The sequence below is a fragment of the Nycticebus coucang genome, chromosome 6 (genome assembly GCF_027406575.1).
Source record: "Nycticebus coucang isolate mNycCou1 chromosome 6, mNycCou1.pri, whole genome shotgun sequence".
Lineage (NCBI taxonomy): Eukaryota > Metazoa > Chordata > Mammalia > Primates > Lorisidae > Nycticebus > Nycticebus coucang.
This window is the reverse complement of record NC_069785.1, coordinates 138,088,964-138,115,286: the sequence shown is the minus strand read 5'-3', so window position 1 is coordinate 138,115,286 and position 26,323 is coordinate 138,088,964. Positions and strand designations below refer to the sequence as shown.

The window sequence follows — 26,323 nt, the reverse complement described above, 5'->3', positions numbered from 1 at the left end:
TTGAGCGTTGTCTTGGGCCTCAGACTGAGCCACTGAGCTGGACAGAGCTAATAGTGTTTGGCTGTGGGCCGCAGGGAGCCATTGGGAGAGAACTGCCCAAGCAAGGTCCACCCTCAGGGTTGCAGAGCAAGAATTGGGTGGGAGCTAGTAACCTAGTGACTGAGCAGCCTAAAGGCGGGGACTGAGCCACCTTACAGCCCTAACCCTTAGGGACAGAGTGAGACCGGTTTTGGCACACTGGGTAAGTGGATAGCCACTTCAGCAGTGATTCCAGTGACAAGCACTTTCCTAGGAAAGCTTCTACTTAGCAAGTTTAGAAGTTTAAAGTGCCTTTTAAGAGGGCTGAAGAGAGATTTAGAGTGTCTACCCTGTGGGGGTTGAGAAATCAGCGGAGGCCTCCAGTTGTATCAGCATTGTGATTAACATCTCATACCCCAGAAGACCACCTGTTGCACAGACAATATTCAACAACATATACATACTGCTTTGTTTTTGGTTGTTTTTTTCTTTTTGTTTGTTTCTTGTTTATTTTGATGTTGTTGTTGTTTTGTTTTTTAATTTCAACCTTTTCTATACAGATTTTTTTTTTCTTTCTCAATTTTTCTAGTTTAAATACAATTTCCCATTGCTGCCTTTTTCAATAACTAGAACTTCATTTTTGCTAGTGTTTCTACCCCTATTATTTGGTTTTTCACCCAATTTCATCCCGTAAAGTTTTCTGTTCGTTTGTTTTGGTTTGATTTATAGCATTTTTGTCTTTCCTCTCTACTTGGTGGAGGTGGGGTACTGTGTCTGATCAGGTTAGCAAAGAGTTGCTGACCTCAAGAGAACCACCCAACCAGGCACCCCCAGAGGTTGGGTTTTTTTTAAGGTTGTGTCAAAGTACCCTACTTATATTTCTCTGTCTCCCTCTTTCTGTGCCTCTGTTCTTTTCCTTTTACCCACCCCCTCTCCTTTCTCTATTTTCTTTTCGTTCTTTCCTCCTTTCTTTCATCCCTTCTTGCTCTTCAACCTTCTCATCCTTCTGGTCCTATACCAAAAGGACTCATCGAAACCTTAGTCCACAGGCATGGGAACTTAAAGAGCAAGAGGAAGTGAAAGGAAAATAGGGCAAGGAAACAGATAAAAGAAATCACTCATGAGGAAAAATCAGCAGAAAACTATAGGCAACATGAAGAACCAGTCCAGAACAACCCCTCTAAGGTACCATGGGGTAGCTACTGTACAGGATTCCATCAATAAAGAAATGTTAGGAATAATAGAAAGGAAATTTAGAATACACATGATGAAAACAATGAAGGAAATGATGGAAACAATGAAGGAAACTGCTAATAAAGTGGAAAATAACCAAAAGGAAATCCAAAAACAGAATCAAATAAGAAATGAACAACATGAAGAATATAGAAAGGATATAGCGGAGCTGAAGGAACTGAAGCAGTCAATTAGGGAACTTAAAGATGCAATGGAAAGTATCAGCAACAGGTTAGACCATGCAGAAGAAAGAATTTCAGAGGTAGAAGACAAAGTTCTTGAGATAACTCAGATAGTAAAAGAGCAGAAAAGAAGAGAGAAAAAGTGGAACGTTCACTGTCAGAATTATGGGACTTTATGAAGCGTTCCAACATACGAGTTATAGGAATCCCAGAAGGGGAAGAAGAATGCCCCAGAGGAATGGAAGCCATACTAGAGAATATTATAAAAGAAAATTTCCCAAATATCACCAAAGATTCTGACACACTGCTTTCAGAGGGATATCGGACCCCAGGTTACCTCAACTCTAACCGAGCTTTTCCAAGACACATTGTGATGAACCTGTCCAAAGTCAAGACAAAAGAAAAGATTCTGCAAGCTGCCAAGCGCCAGTTGACCTACAGGGGCAAATCCATCAGAGTGACCGCAGACTTCTCTAATGAAACTTTCCAAGCAAGAAGACAATGGTCATCTACCTTTAATCTACTTAAACAGAACAATTTCCAGCCCAGAATTCTGTACCCTGCTAAGCTAAGCTTAAAAACTGATGGAGAAATCAAATCATTTACGGATATACAAACACTGAGGAAATTCGCCACAAGACCAGCTATACAGGAAATACTTCAACCTGTTCTGCACACTGACCACCACGATGGATCAGCAGCAAAGTAAGAACTCAGAAATTAAAGGACAGAACCCAACTTCCACACTGATGCAAAAGATAAAACTAAGCAATGGACTCTCACAAAATAAGATGAATAGAATACTACCACACTTATCAATTATCTCAATAAATGTTAATGGCCTGTAGTCCCAGCTACTCGGGAGGCTGAGGCAAGAGAATCGCTTAAGCCCAGGAGTTGGAGGTTGCTGTGAGCTGTGTGATGCCACGGCACTCTAAAAGGGCCATAAAGTGAGACTCTGTCTCTACAAAAAAAACAAACAAACAAAAAATAAATGTTAATGGCTTGAATTCCCCACTGAAAAGACATAGATTGGCTGACTGGATTAAAAAACACAAGCCATCCATTTGCTGTCTGCAAGAAACACACCTGGCTTCAAAAGACAAATTAAAACTCCGAGTCAAGAGTTGGAAGACAATTTTTCAGGCAAATGGAATTCAGAAGAAAAGAGGAGTTGCAATCTTATTTTCAGATATATGTGGATTTAAAGCAACTAAAGTCAAAAAAGACAAAGATGGTCACTTTATATCGGTCAAGGGAAAAATACAACAAGAAGACGTTTCAATTCTAAATATTTATGCACCCAATTTAAATGCTCCCAGATTCTTGAAACAGACCTTATTCAGTCTGAGCAATATGATATCCGATAATACCATCATAACAGGGGACTTTAACACTCCTCTTACAGAGCTGAACAGATCCTCTAAACAGAAATTAAACAAAGATGTAAGAGATTTAAATGAGACTCTAGAACAACTGTGCTTGATAGACGCATATAGAACACACCACCCCAAAGATAAAGAATATACATTCTTCTAATCACCCCATGGAACATTCTCCAAAATTGATCATATCCTGGGACACAAAACAAATATCAACAGAATCAAAAGAATTGAAATTTTACCTTGTATCTTCTCAGACCATAAGGCACTAAAAGTGGAACTCAACTCTAACAAAAACGTTCGACCCCACACAAAGGCATGGAAATTAAACAATCTTCTGTTGAATAACAGATGGGTGCGGGAAGAAATAAAACAGGAAATCATTAACTTCCTTGAGCATAACAACAATGAAAACACAAGCTACCAAAACCTGTGGCATACTGCAAAACCTACATTCGAAAAACAGAAAGAGAGCGCATCAACAAACTCACAAGCCATCTTATGGACTTGGAAAAAGAAGAACAATCTAAGCCTAAATTCAGTAGAAGAAAAGAATATCCAAAATCAAATCAGAGATCAATGAAAATGAAAACAAAAGAATCATTCAGAAAATTAATGAAACAAGGAGTTGGTTTTTTGAAAAAATAAAATAGATAAACCATTGGCCAGACTAACGAGAAATAGAAAAGTAAAATCTCTAGTAACCTCAATCAGAAATGATAAAGGGAAAATAACAACTGATCCCACAGAGATACAAGAGATCATCTCTGAATACTACCAGAAACTCTATGCCCAGAAATTTGACAATGTGAAGGAAATGGATCAATATTTGGAATCACACCCTCTCCCTAGACTTAGCCAGGAAGAAATAGAGCTTCTGAACAGACCAATTTCAAACACTGAGATTAAAGAAACAATTTTAAAAAATCTTCCAACCAAAAAATGCCCTGGTCCAGATGGCTTCACACCAGAATTCTATCAAACCTTCAAGGAAGAGCTTATTCCTGTACTGCAGAAATTATTCCAAAAAATTGAGGAAGAAGGAATCTTCCCCAACACATTCCATGAAGCAAACATCACCCTGATACCAAAACCAGGAAAAGACCCAACCAAAAAGGAGAATTTCAGACCAATCTCACTCATGAATATAGATGCAAAAATTCTCAACAAAATCCTAGACAATAGATTACAGCTTATCATCAAAAAAGTCATACATCATGATCAAATAGGTTTCATCCCAGGGATGCAAGGCTGGTTTAACATACGCAAGTCCATAAACGTTATCCACCATATTAACAGAGACAAAAATAAAGATCATATAATCCTCTCAATAAATGCAGAAAAAGCATTTGATAAAATAGCATCCTTTTCTAATTAGAACACTGAAGAGTATAGGCATAAGGTAGCACATTTCTTAAACTGATCAAAGCTATCTATGACAAACCCACAGCCAATATTTTACTGAATGGAGTAAAACTAAAAGCTTTTCCTCTTAGAACTGGAACCAGACAAGGTTGTCCTCTGTCACCTTTACTATTCAACGTAGTGCTGGAAGTTCTAGCCAATACAATTAGGCAAGACAAGGAAATAAAGGGAATCCAAATGGGAGCAGAGGAAGTCAAACTCTCCCTCTTTGCTGACGATATGATCCTATACTTAGAGAATCTCAAAGACTCAACCACAAGACTCCTAGAAGTCATCAAAAAAGACAGTAATGTTTCAGGATATAAAATCAATGTCCACAAGTCAGTAGCCTTTGTATACGCCAATAACAGTGAAGATGAGAAGCTAATTAAGGACACAACTCCCTTTACCATAGTTTCAAAGAAAATGAAATACCTAGGAATATACCTAACGAAGGAGGTGAAGGACCTCTACAAAGAAAATTATGAAATCCTCAGAAAGGAAATAGCAGAGGATTTTAACAAATGGAAGAACACACCATGCTCACGGATGGGCAGAATCAACATTGTTAAAATGTCTATACTTCCCAAAGCAATCTACCTATTCAATGCCATTCCTATCAAAACACCAATATCGTACTTTCAAGATTTGGAAAAAATGATTCTGCGTTTTGTATGGAACCAGAAAAAACCCTGTATAGCTAAGGCAGTTCTTAGTAATAAAAATAAAGCTAGGAGCATCAGCATACCAGATTTTAGTCTGTACTACAAAGCCATAGTGCTCAAGACAGCATTGTACTGGCACAAAAACAGAGACATAGACACTTGGAATCGAATTGAAAACCAAGAAATGAAACTAACATCTTACAACCACCTAATCTTCGATAAACCAAACAAGAACATACCTTGGGGGAAAGACTCCCTATTGAATAAATGCTGTTGGGAGAACTGTATATCCACATGTAAAAGACTAAAACTGGACCCACACCTTTCCCCACTCACAAAAACTGATTCAAAATGGATAAAGGACTTAAATTTAAGGCATGAAACAATAAAAATCCTCAAAGAAAGCATAGGAAAAACACTGGAAGATATTGGCCTGGGGAAAGACTTCATGAAGAAGACTGCCATGGCAATTGCAACAACAACAAAAATAAACAAATGGGACTTCATTAAACTGAAAAGCTTCTGTACAGCTAAGGAGACAATAACCAAAGCAAAGAGACAACCTACACAATGGGAAAGGATATTTGCATATTTTCAATCAGACAAAAGCTTGATAACTAGGATCTATAGAGAACTCAAATTAATCCACATGAAAAAAGCCAACAATCCCATATATCAATGGGCAAGAGACATGAATAGAACCTTCTCTAAAGAAGACAGACGAATGGCTAACAAACACATGAAAAAATGTTCATCATCCCTATCTATTAGAGAAATGCAAATCAAAAACACCCTGAGATATCATCTAACCTCAGTGAGAATGGCCCACATCACAAAATCTCAAAACTGCAGATGCTGGCTTGGATGTGGAGAGAAGGGAACACTTTTACACTGCTGGTGGGACTGCAAACTAGTACAACCTTTCTGGAAGGAAGTATGGAGAAACCTCAAAGCACTCATGCTAGACCTCCCATTTGATCCAGCAATCCCATTACTGGGCATCTACCCAGAAGGAAAAAAATCCTTCTATCATAAGGACACTTGTACTAGACTGTTTATTGCAGCTCAATTTACAATCGCCAAAATGTGGAAACAGCCTAAATGCCCACCAACCCAGGAATGGATTAACAAGCTGTGGTATATGTATACCATAGAATACTATTCAGCCATTAAAAAAAATGGAGACTTTACATCCTTCGTATTAACCTGGATGGAAGTGGAAGACATTATTCTTAGTAAAGCATCACAAGAATGGAGAAGCATGAATCCTATGCACTCAATTTTGATATGAGGACAATTAATGACAATTAAGGTTATGGGGGGGAAGTAGAGAGAGGGATGGAGGGAGGGGGGTGGGGCCTTGGTTGTGTGCCACACTTTCTGGGTGCAAGACATGATTGCAAGAGGGACTTTACCTTACAAATGCAATCAGTGTAACCTGGCTTATTGTACCCTCAATGAATCCCCAACAATAAAAAAAAAAAAAAAAGAACTTATACCATTCTATTTTTTACTCTATCTTAACCTGGAATGATACATTTCATAACATTTATAAACTCTCTTCCCCCACAGCTTACCTTCTACAACATCTCTCTTGTAATCACTGTCATTGTCACTATCTGTTGGTCGGTAATAGATGTAAAATCCTTGAATAGGAGTGTTATTGTTACTTGATGGAATGTACTAAAAAATAGAGCAAAGATTTGTCAAAGACAAAAGTAATTTAACTTTCACATCCATTAAGATATATTTATCTGTGCAGTAATTTTTTTTAGCTTCATTTTACAAACATACTTAATGGCTACTTTTAACTTAAGGGATCTTCGAAGGTATTAAGAGCATTTAGCTTACTGAAGGGTTAAACAAAAATAAAGCTATATAATAGGTTCGAAAGCATAAAGGAATTTGGTTCAAAATGAAACAATTGCAAGACGTCAATTAAGTTTACACTGGGATGACAGCTCAAGAGGTAATTTTATTTTTAACCCTGCACTCCCCTTATAACATGGACTTTTAGACTAGTATTGCTGCCCCTTCCACTTCCCCTGAATTAAAAGTTCAAAAATTTGCTGTCCACAGTAGTGTCATGAGAACATTAAGTTGATTATTAACATGACCAAACCAGAAAATTTTCTTACTCAAGAAGACATTCACTTACTGTCCATTTTAGCATGATCTGGGTGTCACTTACGGCCTCTGTATATGCAATGTGAGGCCCAGCTATTGGACGGTTGGAGAAACGGTTGGGGAACCCAGCCACCTGGTAAGGACGAGACGCTGAGCTCCGAAAACTCTCACCATAATGGTTGATGGCAATGACCCTAAATTTGTATGTTGAACCTTTGGGGGGAAACAAAAACAAAACAAAAACCTCATAACTAAAAACAGCTCTACGGAGACAAGTGAAGGAGTCAAATTTGACACGTATGCTTTAAGTGCCTCTCTGTAATAAAATAAAATACTCTGAAGCCTACATGGTAAGTAAATTTTCCCGCACTTGAGTATTTCAATAAGCTAGGAGTGGCTGTTCAATGCACTATGAAGACAGCCTCAAAAGATTAAGTGTCATCTCATAGAGGGATCAGGCAAAGAACAGGAAAGAGGACACTTACTCTTTTAATCATCCTGTCCTAAGTCATACCCAACAAAGACAGTATTTGTTGAAGCATCTGTCCCCCAAACTAGGCTCTTTTCACTTAGAAAGAAACAACTGAAGTTTAAGAAGATGAATAAATTTATCAACAGGCACTATGCAAGTGACAGCAGATGCCATTCTGGATTCACTGCTAATAAGGTGCAGATTTACACTGCAGAAAGAATTTATTTGGATTAGATATTGAGAGCTTTTAAAAAGTGCTGAGGATTGTGAATATCTGAAAATTTGTGAAGAATAAATTAGAATCCTAAAGTGAGTTTCCTAATAGCACAAAAATAATTGTTAGGTTTCTGAAGACAATGTTTTCAGTGCATAAACTATTGCATAGCTGGGCCCACACTTAAACTCCTGCCTTCTCCCAGCTGCAACACTATGTTCCTCTGCTCCTGTGTAGACTGACACAGGCAAAACCTATAATTTAAAGTCCAGAATTGAAAATGGTTACAAAAACTAAACAAGTAAAAGTAAACAAAGTTTCTTTATCCCTTTTCTCTTCTACAATTTAAATTCTTTCATATGGCCCAAGACTTTGGTGGGGGTGAGTGGAGTTCCTCTGTTGAAACAAAACTTAAAGAAAAAGCAAGTGCTAATAGTCTTATTTTCATAAAACTAAGCACTAAGTACAACTGTGCTGAAACTCAGCATCAGATCAAACTGATGCTTTTTTTTTTTTTTTTTTTTTTTTGAGACAGAGTCTCACTACTTCACCCTGGGTAGAGTGTTATGGTATCACAGCTCATAGCAACCTCCAACTCTTGGGCTTAAGTGATTCTCTTGCCTCAGCCTCTCAAGTAGATAGAACTACAGGCGCCCACCACAATGCCTGGCTATTTTTTGTTGTCGTTCTTGCAGTTGTCATTGTTGCTTTAGCTGGCCCGCCCAGCCAGCCTCAGTGTGTGTGGCTGGCACCATAACCACTGTGCTACAGGTGCCGAGCCCTGATGCTTTGTTGTTAACCAAACGACAAGCACGCTTCCTCTCAAAATGCTCTGTCATGGCAAAACACATTCACTGCATTATTTCTAATTGCAAATAAGCAGAAACAATTAAAACCCAGAAATAGAGAATGATAAAGTGAATTACAATGTATTTACATGCATAAAAGATAAACAGCTATTAAAAGTTGAGCTTGTGAAGAATTTTAGTGACATAAGAAAATGCACATAAGAGGGAAGTGGAGTGATAAAACAAGGCTTAAATGGCATGATCCTATTGGTAGTAAGAAAAAAAAAGGGAAGAAAAAAATATACCAAAACATAAGCAGCAATTATCTGGTGGATGGGAGCATTTCAGGGGCTTACTCCCTTCTTTTTTCTCAAATTTTTATACAGCATGTATCACTTTAGCAATTAGAAAAAAAATAAGATTGTTAAAAATATGTACTGATGGCAAAAAAAGAAGGAAATACTTGAATTTTACTACCTGGTTCTAAACTTCGAACTTCCACAGAAAGTTTAGAAGGAGGAATGTCTTCAGCTGCCACCAGCCAGGCACTAGTCCTCATGCGTTTGTATTCAACCTTGAAGGCAGTGATTGGAGAGCCCCCATTTGCCCGTGGAATCCAAGTGACATAGACTGATGTCTCTGATGCTGTGGAGACAGTAGGCCGATCTGGTGCCTCTGGAACTAAAAATGGAAATGTTTATTTTAATAATCCATGGTCTCAGAGACAGAGTTTACTTAAATAAACAGGTAAATCCCAAACCTCATGTTATTAAAGGTTCTTCACCAAATTTTTTGCCAGGATCAATAAAATTATGGCTATCTTCCTGTCCTCTGTTAAAAAAGCTAATGGGGGCCTGGTGCAGTGGCTCACATTTGTAATCTCAGCACTATGGGAGGCTGAGGAAGGAGGATCACTTGAGCCTAGGGGTTCGAGATCAGCCTGAGCAACATAGCAAGACCCCATCTCTACAAAAAATAGAAAAATTAGCTAGGCGTCATAGCATAAACCAGTACTGCCAGCTATTCAAATAATTATTATTTGGAGTTTCGAGTCTGACTGTGGTTATAATTTATAGTAAATGTGTATAACTATGTGTTTTTTTATTTAAATGATACTCTTTATCATCTAAGCTACATAAAATACATTCAGCAATCCACCATTGTATTAATTACTGATATTATAGCCTGTCTTAATATTCCTCAAGGACATAGGAATGCTACTTGAAAATACAGACTGCAAATAACAGAGATAAAATCTGACTGATAAAATCAATACTGATAATAATAAGAAGAGAGAATGTTGCTCAGGAAGAAAGCAGGAGACTGGACACGTAGTTAAATAAAGCAAGTTGCTATCCAGGAAACACATGAACATGTAGGAAGAAGCAGCCAGGGAGCTAATATCTGGAAATTTTCAGACAGCACAGCCAAGGCAGGGGACGCTCAAACCCACAAACCAGACAGTCGAAAGCAGTGGTTCTCAACCTTCCTAATGCTGCAGCCCTTTAATACAGTTCCTGTGGGTTGTGACCCACAGGTTGAGAACCGCTGGTCTGGAGTCCTAGACCCTGTCGCAAATGGAAGGTCAGGAGAAAGCTCCTCAGCACTGTGCATTCAGCCCCTCTTGGTGACCAAGCAATCTTGTGCTGTCACTGGCAGATCACTCATCCCTACCAGGAAGAATACTGACAGCAGCAATCCAGTCTGCAGGACAGAGGCACTGCAGACTAGCAAACTGCCATTCTGCTTTACACTAATCACCTGTGAATTCTGTAGATGCAAGCACGTTCTCAAGAGACTAAACGATCTTTTGGCATGCTGATAATCAAGCTGTAGCTAGAAGGCTCTGGGCTGTGGGGACCCTAATTTGGGGAAACAACTAAGGGGCCACGTCTCCATCTAGCCTATGCCACACTCCTCAACTGAATACCCTCCCACCTCAGTCCCTCATAGTAGTGTCGCATGTGCTACTTGTATGGAGAAAAACATGACACATTAAAGACAAATTCCTTAAGGAATAAAAAGAGGAATATAGTCAAAGCAGGCAACTTTGAGTGATACTTACTGTATTCCTTTCAAGATAGAAAGCAATGGAAAGAGAATGAATAGAACTGTTAGTGAATCTCTCTTTTACATCTTATGTTAATTTATCTAAGGTTAAAACTCATAAAACACCACAGGTTACACAGGAAAAGAAAGTTATTGGGGAAAATATCTCTACAGAGAAGAATATCCTCAGTATCTAAAAGAAATAGCACTTGACTGTTGACAAGATGGGAAAGAGCAGCGCACTTGGCATTAAAACCCCGGATGTGAGCAGCAGTCCCACCACTCCCACCACCTTCAGGAGGGCCATCGGGGGCAGGACTGCCCCGAGCTGCAGTTTCCCAATCCCTGAAACAGACATGCTACTTTCCTCCTAACTCTGTTACAGAGATTAAACAAATCACTTTTTATGGTTATCTCTGCTTGGGTAACTCCAGACTCATGATTTCCAGAAGTGAATCCATAATATTTACCTAAAAGCTCTTACTAGCTATCTTGGTGATCAAGCCCAAATCCCTTTCTTTCCCCAGTGCAGACCCTAGTCCCTCATCTCCCACACAGGCCCTCTCCCCTCTTCTGTTTACACCGTGTGGCTCTCCTAAGTATTTTTTTGCCTTTCCTCCCACCTTCTCTCTCTTTAAAATCTTTTAAAGGAAAAGACTGAACTTTTAAGTGAACCATACAAGGCATCTACTGCCCCTTTACACTTGTGTCATTCCCACAGCACCTGTTCACACTAAAAATAAAAATCTCTAATCTCTAAGCAAAATAGAACACGTCAGCTACTTGTCTCTTGCATAAAAAAGGTGTCTCCCTGTTTCATCACCAACTGTATCATCCCTGTCCTTCAAGGCTTTGCTCAAGGTGGTGAGAAGTACCCCCCTCACTGTTCATCTATAACCAGAGATGACTCATGTGTTGCTCATGTGACTCCTCAGGACAACCTCATGCACAACAACTCAAATGCTACATCTGTCTACATGACCCACTATATTGTTATGGGTATTCACTCTACTGTGAATTCCTTGAAAGCAGGGATAATTATATTTTATCTTGGAAGTTTCAGCATTTCCTACAGTGTCAGCCAGAGGGTATGTAAAAGAAATAGTAAGGTTTTTAATTTCCAGACGTAGGTTTTATTCGCATGAAGCTGATACAAGTAATCTGCTTAAGATTGTGCCCGAAGGCGAATGAGTTCAGGTCAGAGGGCTCCTGATAGAAGCAGCACAGGTGCTCCAGAGGAGAGTTCTAAGCATTATGACCTGTCTTTGTCTGAGATTAATCCATGAAAAACCGTAAAAATGTGGAAGAGAAGCCTGGAAATTCTTAGAGCTCCCCAAGGAAATTTTAAGTCTTCCCTCAACGTCCTGACATATTAACATATTAGCACAGTCGGAAAAAAGCATTCTAGGCTGTACTAGCAGAACTCAGAAATGCGAGGTTTAAATATTAAAAAAAAGTATTTTGAAAATTTTATTGCAGAGACATTTAAAAACGGTAAGATTAACCATAGACAGCAAAAGTGAATATGACATGTAATCTTCCAGTAAAATAACTTACTATAGGTACCACCATACCTTTCGGTAAGTCAAACACAAAAATAGACTTTCAGAGTTCAAAACAGATATTTAGTTTTCTTACAAGAAAACAGACAGAAAAACCCTTTTCTTGAGTTCTAAAACTTAGTACCAGACCATCCTCAATCTGAGTTTATTAAGTTAAATGCCAATTTTGACACTGAGTAGTCAAAGTTTAAATACAGGATATTAAAAAAAACGGTTGACAGGCTCGGTGCTGTAGCTGAACGGCTAGGGCACCAGCCACATACACCGGAGCTGGTGGGTTCAAACCCAGCCTGAGCCTGCCAAACAACAATGACAACTACGACCAAAAAATAGCCAGGCGTTGTGGCAGGTGCCTATAGTCCCAGCTACTTGGGTGGCTGAGGCAAGAGAATAGCTTAAGCCCAAGCGTTTGAGGTTGCTGTGTGCTGTGACGCCACGGCACTCTACCCAGGGTGACATAGTGAGACTCTTTCTCAAAAAAAAAAAGAAAAAGAAAAAAAGGTTGACATAGACCCTGAAAAAGCTATCTGGTAAGATAACAGTCTGAATAATAAACAAATACCCCACTCTACCCCTTTTCCCCAATCTGACATTGGTCTGTGACACTTGTAAACAAAGTGAATAAAATAATGATTATTTTCTTTACCTCCACTGTACCTGGATGAATCTGTGAGCACCACTCCAAAGTTGCTGTTTGCAGCCTCGGAAACAGCAGGGTGCTTAGGGACGCCCATAGGCGGAGAGGACACCTGCATGTTTTTTGATGATGCTGTTTTCTCTAGAAAGGTTAAAGAACACACGCTGTAACATGAGCTTATATATATGCAAAGTTAAAAAAGTACCTATGAAACTTTACTGCTATATAGAAATAAATATATGAACTTATGTGCCACAGCATCTAAACTTAACCTATATTATAAATATGTGGCTGATCTGAGGAACTGACAAAAAATTACTTTGTCTTTTTCTAGTATCTTCAAGGGAAAGCTAAAGAGTATCTTTTCTTAACATCCTAACTTTAATTTACGCATAGGAAAACCACAAGTGAAAAAGCCAAATGATTAGAGTGAAGGTTTTCAAACCTTTGGTCTGTTTTTCTTTTAACCGTACATATTTCTTAATTCTAAAATATAAAATTCATCATTAAAGAGCTTCTGCTAAGTTTTTCCACAGGAAAATTATCACACTGTTTTAACATTTCAAGAGGTTAAAAAGTAAAATTGGGTGACTTTAAAAAATGAACATTTATACTTATTATTTAGTTTTTATAGGTCAGACTCCATGGACACCTAAGGACCAACTGTGAAAATTAACACAAGATACATTTTAAATAGAAAATATTCACTACTCTTCTGGCCAGACTCAGTGAATAGATTTCAAAAGCCTCTAGATCAGTGGTTCTCACCTTCCTAATGCCGCGGCCCTTTAATACAGTTCCTGTGGGTTGAGAACTGCTGCTCTAGATAGTCTCTCTTCAATCTTTACATCACTGTTTTATTATAGCGCCATCAAATACTATTCTGCCTAGTTTCCCATGTGCACCCACTGAAGTCTCGGTTCATATATGGCCAAGCCATGATGGGATCTTTTCTTTTTTATAAATTCTTTTTTAATTTTAAAATGTTTTAGGTTACATCCACTCTTGTAACACTTGAGTTCCAGCTATAGGTGTGCCTGTCATACAACTAGTGTTCACTGAACCCAGAAGATAGGTCTTTTTCCCTCTTCTCCATCCCCCTGGTTGATTTCCACTAAGGTTTACTCCCCTCCGCCCAAACGTGTGATCATTGATCAGTTCTAATTTAATAGTGAGCACATGTGGTGTTTGTTTTTCCATTCTTGAGATACTTCACTTAGGACAATGATCTCCAGTTCCATCCAGATTTTTACAAAGTGCCTTAATTCGTCCTTCTTCATGGTTGAGTAGTACTCCGTAGTACACATACACCACAGATTCTGTTAATCTGCTCATGAAATGATGGACACTTGGGTTGTTTCCACATCTTTGCAATTGTGAATTGTGCTGTAATAAACATGCAACTTCAGGTGTATTTTGATAAAATAACTTCTCCTTTGGATAAATACCCAGCAGTGGGATTGCTGGATCACATGGTAGATCTATTTTTAGTTCTTTGAGGAACCTCCACACTGTTTTCTACACAGGTTGTACTAATTTGCAGTCCCACCAACGGTGTACAAGTGTCCCTTCCTCTCCGCATCCATGCCAGCATCTACTGCTTGGACTTTAATAAAAACCATTCAAACAGGGATAGGGTGATACCTCACTGTGCTTTTAATCTACATTTTCCTGATGAGCAGTAATGTTGAACATTTTTTCATACATTCATTAGCCATTTGTCTATCTTCTTTGAAAAGGTTCTGTTCGGGTCCTTTGTCCACTTTTTTAATGTTTTCTTTTTTTCTTGACTTGCTTGCATTCTATGTAGATTTTAGCTGTTAGCCTTTTATTGGATATATAATTTTTAAATATTTTCTTCCATTCTGTAGGTTGTCTATTAGCTCTATTGACTATTTCCTTAGTTGTACTGAAGCTTTTTCACTTAAACATGTCCCATTTAATTACATCTGTTGCTGTTGTTATTGCCATTGGGGTCTTAGTAATAAATAACATGCTGTTTCAGTTGCTGTAGCCTTGTGGTCTAGTTTGAATTCTGGTAATGTGATGAATGATGGCATCTTTTTAGTCCAGCTTTCCCTCACAAGCTGCCCCACAGAGAAAGTGCTTTCTTGGTGCTCCTGCAGCACTGTTCTTGGAAATCTCTCATCACACTTGCACATGCTGCCTACTCCTGCCCTCCTCCAGTCTACCCACACTCCCAACCAGAATCGTCCTGCTGGAACAGACATCTTGTCACTCCTCTGTGCAACTACTCCAGCTCGTCTCAGCTTACTCGAGAGGCAAAGCAAAAAGTCCTGGCAATGCTGACACAGGCACTGTGTGATCTGGACACCTGCCTTCTTCCTTAGAACCTCCCCACGGCCTCCTCACCTCCTTTGTTCCCGCCTCAGTGACCCCTCAGTGCTACTCAGGGCCACCACGCACACCTCACCCTGCCCTCTGCCGGCAATGCCCTGCCCCTCGACCGCCACGCAGCTCTCTACCTGCACTGCTTCAATCCTTGCTCGCTCGCTGAGGACTTCCCAGCTGACCTGCTTCAACTGTCACAATTCCTAGCCCACATACTCCCCATATCCATCCCTTCACTGATTCTCTTTGCCAGCATTGTCACCTTCTAATGTGCTTACCACTTAGATACGAGTCTCTCTTAACCAGGATGAGAGACTATGGAGGCTATGGGGTTTTGTCTGTTTTATTTATTGCCTAACACACAAAAGGTATTCAGCAAATATCTGCTGGACAGAATTAAATTTTGTCTTGCAGTTGTTATTTAAGCATATGTCTCACCTTCCTTATCAAAGTCCAAGCTCCACTGTGAAAGACTGTATCTTGGTCATCTTTGTTTTCCCTGCATCACCTGACCTCACGTTTGCTTATCATGAGCTCTTAGAACACCTGTAGAATACTAAATGGAATGGAATAAAACAACTACCCAAATGCCAAAAAGGCAGGGAGGGCTGTAATAGGATTGCTTAGTGAATTCACATATAAGAATCTCTACTCTTGAAGACTGAAAGTGGACCCACACCTTTCACTATTAACTAAGATAGACTCTCACTGGATTAAAGATTTAAACTTAAGACATGAAACTATAAAAATACTAGAAGAGAGTGCAGGGAAAACCCTTGAATAAATCAGTCTGGGCAAGTATTTTATGAGGAGGACCCCCCCGGCCAATTGAAACAGCTTCAAAAATACACTACGGCGACCTGATCAAACTAAAAAGCTTCTGCACAGCCAAGAACACAGTAAGTAAAGCAAGCAAACAGCCCTCAGAATGGGAGAAGATATTTGCAGGTTATGGCTCTGATAAAGGTTTAATAACCAGAATCCACAGAGAACTCAAACGTATAAGCAAGAAAAGAACAAGTGATCCCATCGCAGGCTGGGCAAGGGACTTGAAGAGAAACTTCTCTGAAGAAGACAGGCACACGGCCTACAGACATATGAAAAAATGCTCATCATCCTTAATCATCAGAGAAATGCAAATCAAAACTACTTTGAGATATCATCTAACTCCAGTAAGATCAGCCCATATCACAAAATCCCAAGACCAGAGATGCTGGCGTGGATATGGAGAAAAGGGAACACTTTTACACTGCTGGTGGGAATGCAAATTAATACATTTCTTTTGGAAAGATGTTTGGAGAACACTTAGAGATCTAAATAGATCTGCCATTTAATCCTATAATTCCTCTACTAGGTATATACCTAGAAGACCAAAAATCACATCATAACAAAGATATTTGTACCAGAATGTTTATTGTAGCCCAATTCATAATTGCTAAGTCATGGAAAAAGCCCAAGTGCCCATCGATCCACAAATGGATTAATAAACTGTGGTATATGTACACCATGGAATATTACGCAGCCTTAAAGAAAGATGGAGACTTTACCTCTTTCATGTTTACATGGATGGAGCTGGAACATATTCTTCTTAGTAAAGTATCTCAATAATGGAAGAAAAAGTATCCAATGTACTCAGCCCTACTATGAAACTAATTTATGGCTTTCATATGAAAGCATAACCCAGTTATAACCTAAGAATATGGGAAAGAGAAGAGGGAGGGGAGGGAGAGGGGAGGTGGGCGAAGGGAGGGTGATTGGTGGGATTACACCTGCAGTGAATCTTACAAGGGTACATGTAAAACTTAGTAAATGTAGACTATAAATGTCTTAACAACAACTAAGAAAATGCCAGGAAGGCTATGTTAACCAGTGTGATGAAAATGTGTCAAGCGGTCTATAAAACCAGTATATGGTGTCCCATGGAAAAAATAAATAAATAAATAAATAAAAAGAGATCAAGCAACCAATAAAAAAAAAATAGAATTTCTACTCTCCAGCTCCTCCCTCTGAAGGAGGACTGTGCTCACCTTTGCTGGTTCGGAAGGTGAGCATGGCAGGCTGTCCTTCCCCAGCTGCATTTCTTGCTACCATCAAGACTTCATAAAGACTCGACGGCTCCAGTTCAGTTAGGTGGAGCTCATTTTCACTTCCTGGGACTCGAACCGTGTGCCAGCTTCCCACCATACCAGCCCCATCGTCCAGCTGCCCAAGAGAAAAGAAGCCAGAAAAACAGGAGATGGAGGGCAAAAAAACCTTTCAGTCAAATTTGATAAAAATTAGAACTCACTTAATTCTAGAGGTGTCTGGGGAGTGATACACCATTTATGTAAAAAAAAAGACAGTACTTCTTCACATTAAGAAATACAAGGGAACCTCTAGCTAGAACTCGGGGAATTCTCACTATGAAGACTCCCAGCCCCACTACTGACCACTAGAGTGTGTGGTCTCCAGCCAGTTACCGCCTATTCCCTCTAGTTGTAATAAAAACAGTATCTCATTTTTTACTGGGCTAATGGAAGAATAAAATAGGGATAGAATAATGTGTATTATTGGTAGCATACAATATATACGATGAATATATGTCAAGATAGATATTATATGTTTGTATGTATGTGCATTACATAATTATGTATTATATGTTTCCAACATTCTTGTTTCATGTCTTGACACTGTTCTGTATGTACTGGAAGAAACAGAAAAATATCTAATCAGTTGTTTCTCGGTTAATGGAAAAAAGAGACAATTTTGCAGGGTAGGTAAGATTACCTAGCAGCAAAACTCACTTTCTTCATCTAAAATCAGGTTAGAAATAGTAGATAAACTTTAAAAGATCACCATGTTAGGCTCAGTGCCTGTAGCTCAGTGAGTAGGGCACCAACCACATACATCGAGGCTGGCAGGTTCCAGCCCAGCCTGGGCCTGCTAAACAACAATGACAACTGCAACCAAAAAAAAAAAAAAAAAAAAAATAGCTAGGTGTTGTGGCGGGCACCTGTAGTCCCAGCTACTCAGGAGGCTGAGGCAAAAGAATCACTTAAGCCCAAGAATCTGAGGTTGATGTGAGCTGTGACACCTCAGCACACTACCCAGGGTGACATAGTGAGACTCTGTCTTTAAAAAAAAAGAGAGAGAGAGGCTCAGTGCCTGTGGCTCAAGCGGCTAAGGCGCCAGCCACATACACCTGAGCTGGCGGGTTCGAATCCAGCCTGGGCCCACCACACAACAATGATGGCTGCAACCAAAAAATAGCCAGTCGTTGTGGTGGGTGCCTGTAGTCCCAGCTACTTGGGAGGTGGAGACAGGAGACTCGCTTGAGCCCAGGAGTTAGAGGTTGCTGTGAGCTGTGAGGCCCCAGCACTCTACCCAGGGCGACAGCTTGAGGCTCTGTCTCAAAAAATAAATAAATAAATAAAGTAAAAAAAAAAGAGAGAGAGAGAAATCACCATGTTAGTTGTTCCAGTCACTAAAACCACCACCATTTAATAATGGACACCAATATGTCTTGGACAAAGAAAATGATTTCAAATGTTTAATCCATCCCCTCCCACGTCATTTATTTACTAGTCTCACTGAACTGAGAGGACTTTTCATTCTGCTTTAATAAAAGCCCGGGGGGTGGTGTGGGTACATTATTGGAAGAACCAACTGGCAGGTGCCCAAGGTGTACCAAAATAAATGACTGAACAATGTAAGATTTTACTAATACAGTTAAGACAACTTAAAATGCAAGCAATCATCAGGGATTATGCAAGAAGGCCTTATTTAAACAGTTGTTTCTAATAAGAAACTGCTTTATTTGCCACGTAAACTATATCCTACTTAGGTAAGAAATTACTATTTTAAAAGTGGTTTATAAAAAATGTCAAGACATCACTGGGTTCTTAGAACCCCACTTTGGGGGGAAATTATTTATACTTCATTTTTGCTGCTTTTACAGGATTGACAGCACAGCATGACTGGTGGGGTATCCGACAAACTCACCATTCTGAAACATTCTTGTCTGTTCTCGGCTGTTCCACAAAGTACACAATAATAAGCATATGTCATACAAACAGTGTTACAGTGTGAGGAGAGAGCAGTGACAAATGAGAAGACATTACCTTTCGGTACTTCACAAAATAGGCATTGATGGGCAGCTCACCATCCTTCCCCGCCCTCCACACCAGGTTGTACGTGTCTGGTGTATGGGTCTGTGGGGGGCTCAGTATGATGGGGGCATCAGGAACAGAGGCGGCACGAGCACTCTTCTCAGAAGATGAGCCCACTGCCCTGGAATATGTCTTCACTGGAACCAAGCTCAATAATCCAGTTTCTAAACCATCTCTTCTACCTCTCTTATCATTCTGAATGGTGTCATAAGGTGTGACTGCTTCTGGTTTTGTATTTGCTTCAAAAGGTACTGTAGGGAAAGAAAAAGGAAATAGCTTAAAGAAACTTACCATCTCAGCGTCTTCTACCCAGCTAGGGATAGTACTGCCCTCACTGGTATTGGCACAATTTGAGCCCTTCAAGTTAAAACAGAAAACATTATATTTTATAATTCATGGAAACATTTAACCTCTAATAGCAATTTGCTCATGGGGCAATAAGTGAATTATGTGAAAAATCTATTATATGATGCAATAGTTTAGTGGTTTAAAAGTTCTTGTTTTTTCCTTGCTGTCTACAAGTATTCCCTCTTCTGCAATAATAATTTGCTAGTTTAGGCCGGGCACCGTAGTTCATGCCTCTAATCCCAAGGCCAAAGCAGGTGGAGCTCAGGAGTTCAAGATCAGCTTGAGTAAGAGTGAGATCCTGTCTACTAAATAACCAGATGTTGTGGCAGGTGCCTATAGTCCCAGCTACTCTGGAGGCTAAGAGAGGAGAATCACTTAAGCCCAGGAGTTTGAGGTAGCATGAGCTGTGACGCCAGGGCACTCTACCCGGGGCAACAGAGTGAGACTGTATTTCAAAATAAATAAATAAATACAAAAATTTGCTAGTTTAACCTCAGAAGATTGTAAGTTGAAGAATATTAGGCTTGAATTCCAGAAACACAATGAATAACAAATTCTGTTGAGAACAAGGTGATATTTATAGCAAGAAAATGGTCAAGAGTTAGGCTTTCACCCACTGGGGAGCTAGTTTGCAGAAATGCCACTCCGTCTTCACACACTTGGGCAGCCTCTTCCCACAATGAATCCAAGCACAGGCTATAGGAAGCCAGCTCTCAGGATCTGACCACCACATATAGGTGTCCAAGCTAGCCACATGTAGAGATGACATGGGTGGGGGGGCCCAGCCCCCACCAAGGTACCACACACCTGAGTAAAGCTACATTGGCTGTTCCAGCCCCAGGTCCCATCTGATCAAAACTATATAAGGGACCCCGAGCAGATCTGCCCACTGAATCTAGTTAACCTCCAGAATCATAGGAAATAATGAAGGGATGTTGTTTCAAATTCAATCTCTTGGGTAATCTGTTAGGCAGCAATAGCCACCCCACCCACAGACACCTGTCCTGGCACAGCAGACAGTCTGCTTCAAGGAGGAGGGAAGAAATGAAACTAACAAGACCAGCACAGATAAAGGAAGAATTTACTTATCTCCAAGTCCTATTTTTGGACATAACTGAAGGTTGGCTTAAGAAACTGCAAATCTAAAGACAGATAAAACAAGCAGACAGGCTTAATACTATTGACAGCATACAGAATATACAGAAGGTGAAATAATTTCTATGTCTTGGAATAAATAGACTGCATATATCCAAAGAAAATTACTGAGCACATCACATGCCAAGCACTGTGCTGTATAATACACACAATTCTGTTTAATTCTCAAAACGATGCTCTAGCAGGCGTCCTCAAACTTTTTAAACAGGGGGCCAGTTCACTGTCCCTCAGACAGATGGAGGGCCAGACTATAGTTTAAAAAAAAACAAAAAAAAAACCGGGCAGCGCCTGTGGCTCAGTCGGTAAGGCGCCGGCCCCATATACCGAGGGTGGCGGGTTCAAATCCGGCCCCGGCTGAACTGCAACCAAAAAATAGCTGGGCGTTGTGGCGGGCGCCTGTAGTCCCAGCTACTCGGGAGGCTGAGGCAAGAGAATCGCTTAAGCCCAGGAGTTGGAGGTTGCTGTGAGCTGTGTGAGGCCACGGCACTCTACCGAGGGCCATAAAGTGAGACTCTGTGTCTACAAAAAAAAAAAAAAAAAAACCATGCACAAATTCCTATGCACACTGCACATTGTCTTATTTTGAAGTAAAAAAACAAAACGGGAAAAATACAATCATACCGCCTCATGTGGCCCGTGGGCTGCAGTTTGAGGACCCCTGCTCTAGGGTAAATGGTTCCACTCCCACTTTACAGATGAAGAAATGAGGGTTCGAGAGACTGAGTAACAACAGCTGTCAGAAAAAATGTGCAGGGGAGCTGTTCATGAATACGTATACTCCCGTGCAGCCAGCCTAGGAATGGCAGCAGGGTTTCTCTAAAGTATTATTAATATTGGCAACAAAAAATCTTCCTGTTTTTCACTCCTTTTGTGGAGTAAGAGAGCACAGGAAACATTATACTTTATTTTCCATTTGTTTTTAGGAGAACTACTCCACTTCGGGAGACAACCAACACAAAAAGGGACTAACAGTGTAGGGGCAGCTCTCAGTTTAAAAGGCAGAAAGGGTGTCCCAGAAGCATCCTCCACCCAAGAAAACAAAAGCTAGTGAGGAAATAATGTAGAAGAAAATTAATTAAGTTCACTCAGAAAACTTCAAAATATTGCTCCTGGAACAGTTATGTTTGTGTAATGAGTCAGACCATGGGCTGAAGTGCAGGGCATGAGTTGTTGCCTTGCAAACACAGAGATGTAGGTTCAGAAGTGGAGGCAGTTAGCTGTGGGTAGTCGCGAAGGACCTTTTATCATGAGGAGTTCCGTGCACCCTCTGGGCAGTTCTCCACTGGGAAGTGGTGTTTAGCTGTAGAAGAGTTTAAATGCCACAGGCCTCAGTTTACAGAGAGGCATGAGAGAAATTTCATGTTGCAGCCTGTCTGGTGAATAAGTATCAACATTCCACTTCTGTAACATTTCAGTAAGATTTTTCCATAACTTTTAATAAGAGGAGGATTCAATTAACTTCCTCTTCTGTTCCCACTAATATAATCCAGGCATTCACAAGATACTAGAAACAATTTAAAAGACTTTAACAGTACTTCCTAAAGTGTTCTCATATATATCATCTCAATGTATCTTCAAAACAACTGACGGAGAAGATTAGCACAGACCCTGAGCAAGGATAACATGTAAATTCGTGAAGCATTCCATTTTTTTCTAGAATATTCTCAGGTTTTAAAAAAAGAAAAAAACACTCTTCCCTATAGTCACATCAAAGTACAATCATCACAAAAAAAAAATAAATAAAAAAAATAACCAAACCTCTGAAATGGGTAAAATAGATAATGTCGCATTTTTTAAGGTAGAATGAGCGGAAAAGAGACTGATACAACTATGGCAATGAAAATGAATTTGTTAACAGCAACTCTGAAAGGAAACTAATTAAGCAAGGGTACAAGACCTGTCAAATATGCTCCCACTGTGACCGCTCTTACCAACAACCTACATACGAAACTATTTAGGAAACCCAGACTAACTCCCATTGTAATTTTTAAAGGTTACAACTCACTCTACAAATATTTGTATATCCAGGACCTCAGAAACCAAAAATCTCTGGGAAAAATAAAAAGGAGGGAGTCCTCTTTCTCTCTGACTGCTTACTCTCCCTTTCTTTATGAGCAAAGCAAACGGCTGTCAGTATGTTGAAATTTAATAAGGCTCAAATTCTGGGGCAAAGAAGCCAATTGTTATACGCTCTTTTGAGTTTTAGTAAACTCAGCTGGATCTTAGTAATTATCATAGCGCATGCAGAAGAGGTGACGCAGAATCCTCAGGGGAAAGGCAGAGAGGATGGGGTACTGCAGGTGGAATCTAAAGGGAGTCACCTGAACAAACTGCTCATGTAATTTACAAGGGCTTCGGATCTGGGGGTTAACAAGTACCTACTGTGACTATAACATCGATGAGTCCTGTTATACCTGGGGTCCCCAAACCCCAGGCCGCTGACAGGACCAGTCCAAGTCCTGCTAGGAACTGGGCTGCACAGCAGGAGGTGCTGAGTGAGTGAAGCTTCCTGTGCATTTATATCTGCTCCCTGTCACTCACACTGCCACGGCCACCGAGCCCTGCCTCCCGTTACAGCAGCAGCTGCATTAGGTTCTCATAGGACTACAGGCTCTACTGTAAACTGCACATGTGTGGGATCTAGGCTGTATCTCCTCAGGAAAACCTACTGCCTGATGGTCTGAGGTGGAGACGCAAGGTGCTTGACTCACCCCAAAACCATATCCCTACCCCAGTCTGTGGAAAAAACAGCTTCTGTGAAACCCATCCCTGGTGCCAAAAAGTTTTGGGACTGCCACCCTACACCCATGTTTTCATAAAATAGTCAGTTCTGCCAAATTCCTGCCTTATCATCTGTTGTCAGCTAACAATTTTGAGCAGAGCCGCTCTTATTTTTAGCTAGAAGAATAGATACATAAGCACACACGTACATGCACACACATGTTCACACACGTATGAACAGATGCCACACTCAACTACTTTCCTGACTTGAGGATACTTAAGGTTAGTACAAATCAGTAACTATGTCTTCTTTCCCTAAACACCACCACAAGGGCTCATTGCCACTTAATAATAACTGGATTATAATAAATATAACCTGATACTCAGTGTGTAATGGAAGGCTTTCTATTGCCAGACACCATTCTAAGCACTTTTGTATGTCTTAACTTGATTCTCACATTTACCCTATGAGCAGGGCACTGTCACAACACCTGCCACACAGATGAGGAAACAAGCACAGAGACTCTGTCCTGGTGACACAGTCCCTAAGTGGCAGGGCCAAATTTCTGACACAGCCTGCAGGCTGAACTTCCACAGCACTCCACCTCTAATGTTCACAGAGGAGCCCAGGGGCACAGATGAGTGTTGGCCTTCCCCACTCCCCTTCCAGCCTCTAGCTCCATCCACAGTGACAGAGCTGTGATTTGCATATAAAGGGAATCAGCAGAGTGCACATCCAAACTCTTCTATTTCAACCAACACTCCTCTGCCTGGTTACTGGCTGGCCACTGCTCTGGCTAAGGTACCTACACCCGGGTGCTGTGGCTGAGACTGCAGAGGATGGGCCAGGCAAGAAGACCAAGTGGAACCAGTCAGAGAACTACCCAGAAGCAGGGAATTTTGGAGCAATTCAAATTCAAACCTTACGTCAGCAAGTGTTTGTTTAGAGCTGCGTTTTCCCTTCACAACTAGAAGACTGTCGCTTTTGAGAGGCAGAACATCAAAGGCCTTGTAGCACAAATGAGACCCTGCCCTACCCCTCTGCTTTAAAGAGCCTCTAGGTGGGCTCTTCTGCCTGGGTCCTTAGGTCCTTCAGTCTCACTGAAATGTTACAGAAGTGTTTTGAAGATACCCACAGGTCACAGAGCTCATGGAGTTAAGGGAAGGGTTTACCCAGGGCCTGGAGCCCATTTTCCTCTTTCTGATATGAATATTTAAAAATTACATAAGGGGAGGGTGATTGGTAGGATTACACCTACAGTGCATCTTACAAGGGTACATGTGAAATTTAGTAAATGTAGAATATAAATGTCCTAACACAATAACTAAGAAAATGCCAGGAAAGCTATGTTAACCACTGGGATGAAAATATGTCAAATGGTCTATAAAACCAGTGTATGGTGCTCCATGGTCGCATTAATGTACACAGCTATGATTTAATTAAAAAATTAAATTTAATTTAAAAAATTACATAAAGGGCTGGGCGCAGTGGTTCACACCTATAATCCTAACATTGTGGGAATACAAGGTGGGTGAACTCCCTTGAGCTCAGGAGTTCAAGATCAGCCTGAGCAAGAGACAGACCCCCATCTCTAAAAATATAAAACTAGCAGGGTGTGGTAGTAGGCACCTGTAGTCCCAGCTACTTGGGAGGCTGAGGCAAGAGGTTCACTTGAGCTCAGGAGTCTGAGGTTGCTGTGAGCTATGATGCCATAGCACTCTATGGAGGGTGAAAGAGTGAGACTCTGTCTCTTAAAAAAAAAAAATTATAGGAAGTTTTTAACTCATCATATTATACATCCCATTAGAAAAATAATGTTGGTTAAAATGGGGGAATACACACAGGTTACATCTGATACCATGATTCTCCATTCTCCATGAAGTCAACCTTTTAGACTCCGAATATACTATAGGACTCACATAAAAAAAAAATCTACAATGCCATTTTTAGTAGCTAGAAAACCAAAAAGCCTTCCTCCCAAAGACAGACTGTATTTTGAGCTTGTTCCCGAATGAAAGCTTTCTATGTGACAGCGAGCTTAACAAGCATATCAGAAATGGATACCAGGTTTTATCTAATTTACATGAAGCCAAATACCAACAAATACAGTTCTACATTTCACTGTCATCAGGAAAATAATAAATTAATTATTTATTATTGCTAGATTCATTAAAATAACATATTTCAAATCACTTTATCCCCTACTATAAAAAGAAATTATGCAACTAAGAGGGCGTAACAATAGCACTCACCAACCCTAAAGAGTGCTTCAGACCGTGCAGTGCCGTGCTCATTCGCAGCCTCACACACATACCTCCCAGTGTGCTCCTTGGCAGCAGCCTGAATGTAGAGAGTGCCAGACCAGCCCGGGACAGGGCAACAGGGACAGGCTCCAGGTGTGAGCCCCCCGGTCTCACTAAGTGTGATTTCTGGGATTTAGATCTAAGGACATGAGAAGGATGGCTGGGTATCAATCCATAGGCATCATACCAGCGGATGACTGGCACTGGCACCCCTGTGGCACTGTAGGACAAAGTGACAAAGTCTCCACTGGCCACCTTTGCACTAGCTGGTGCTATAATTATAACTGGCTGGAATTTACTGTCTGTTAAAAAAGTAATTTGCATACAAAAAATTAAGAATGTTATAGTATCTATAGTGCAAAATAATCATCCTGTTGAATAGACATAATAGTAAGGATCAAACAAAGACACCTCCCTCCTTCTAAGTTCTCTTCTCTTCTCAACTTTCACCAAGTAAAACTGTCAACAAAAAATAGAATTTTTCACGGTTGTGGACCCCTAGGCATTTCCTACATAGATTTCTTATCCTTCATAAAGAAATCTTTTTTTTTTTTTTTTGAGA

The 26,323-nt window shown here is 40.3% G+C and overlaps 1 protein-coding gene and 1 pseudogene across 7 annotated transcripts in view; one reads left to right on the top strand and one right to left on the bottom strand.

The window, feature by feature from the left end:
• CDON (cell adhesion associated, oncogene regulated) overlaps positions 1-26,323 on the bottom strand; it is a 109,706-nt gene that overhangs the window by 30,785 nt on the left and 52,598 nt on the right. For all 7 annotated transcript variants that reach the window (XM_053595430.1, XM_053595433.1, XM_053595432.1 and 4 more), the window contains 6 exons: positions 19,186-19,484; positions 17,113-17,287; positions 12,743-12,874; positions 8,963-9,166; positions 7,043-7,224; positions 6,462-6,567 (listed from right to left, as the gene is read on the bottom strand). In XM_053595430.1, the coding sequence (XP_053451405.1) occupies positions 6,462-6,567; positions 7,043-7,224; positions 8,963-9,166; positions 12,743-12,874; positions 17,113-17,287; positions 19,186-19,484 (1,098 nt within the window). The remainder of the gene's footprint in view (positions 1-6,461; positions 6,568-7,042; positions 7,225-8,962; positions 9,167-12,742; positions 12,875-17,112; positions 17,288-19,185; positions 19,485-26,323) is intronic.
• Positions 22,290-22,389, top strand: LOC128589432 (uncharacterized; annotated as a pseudogene).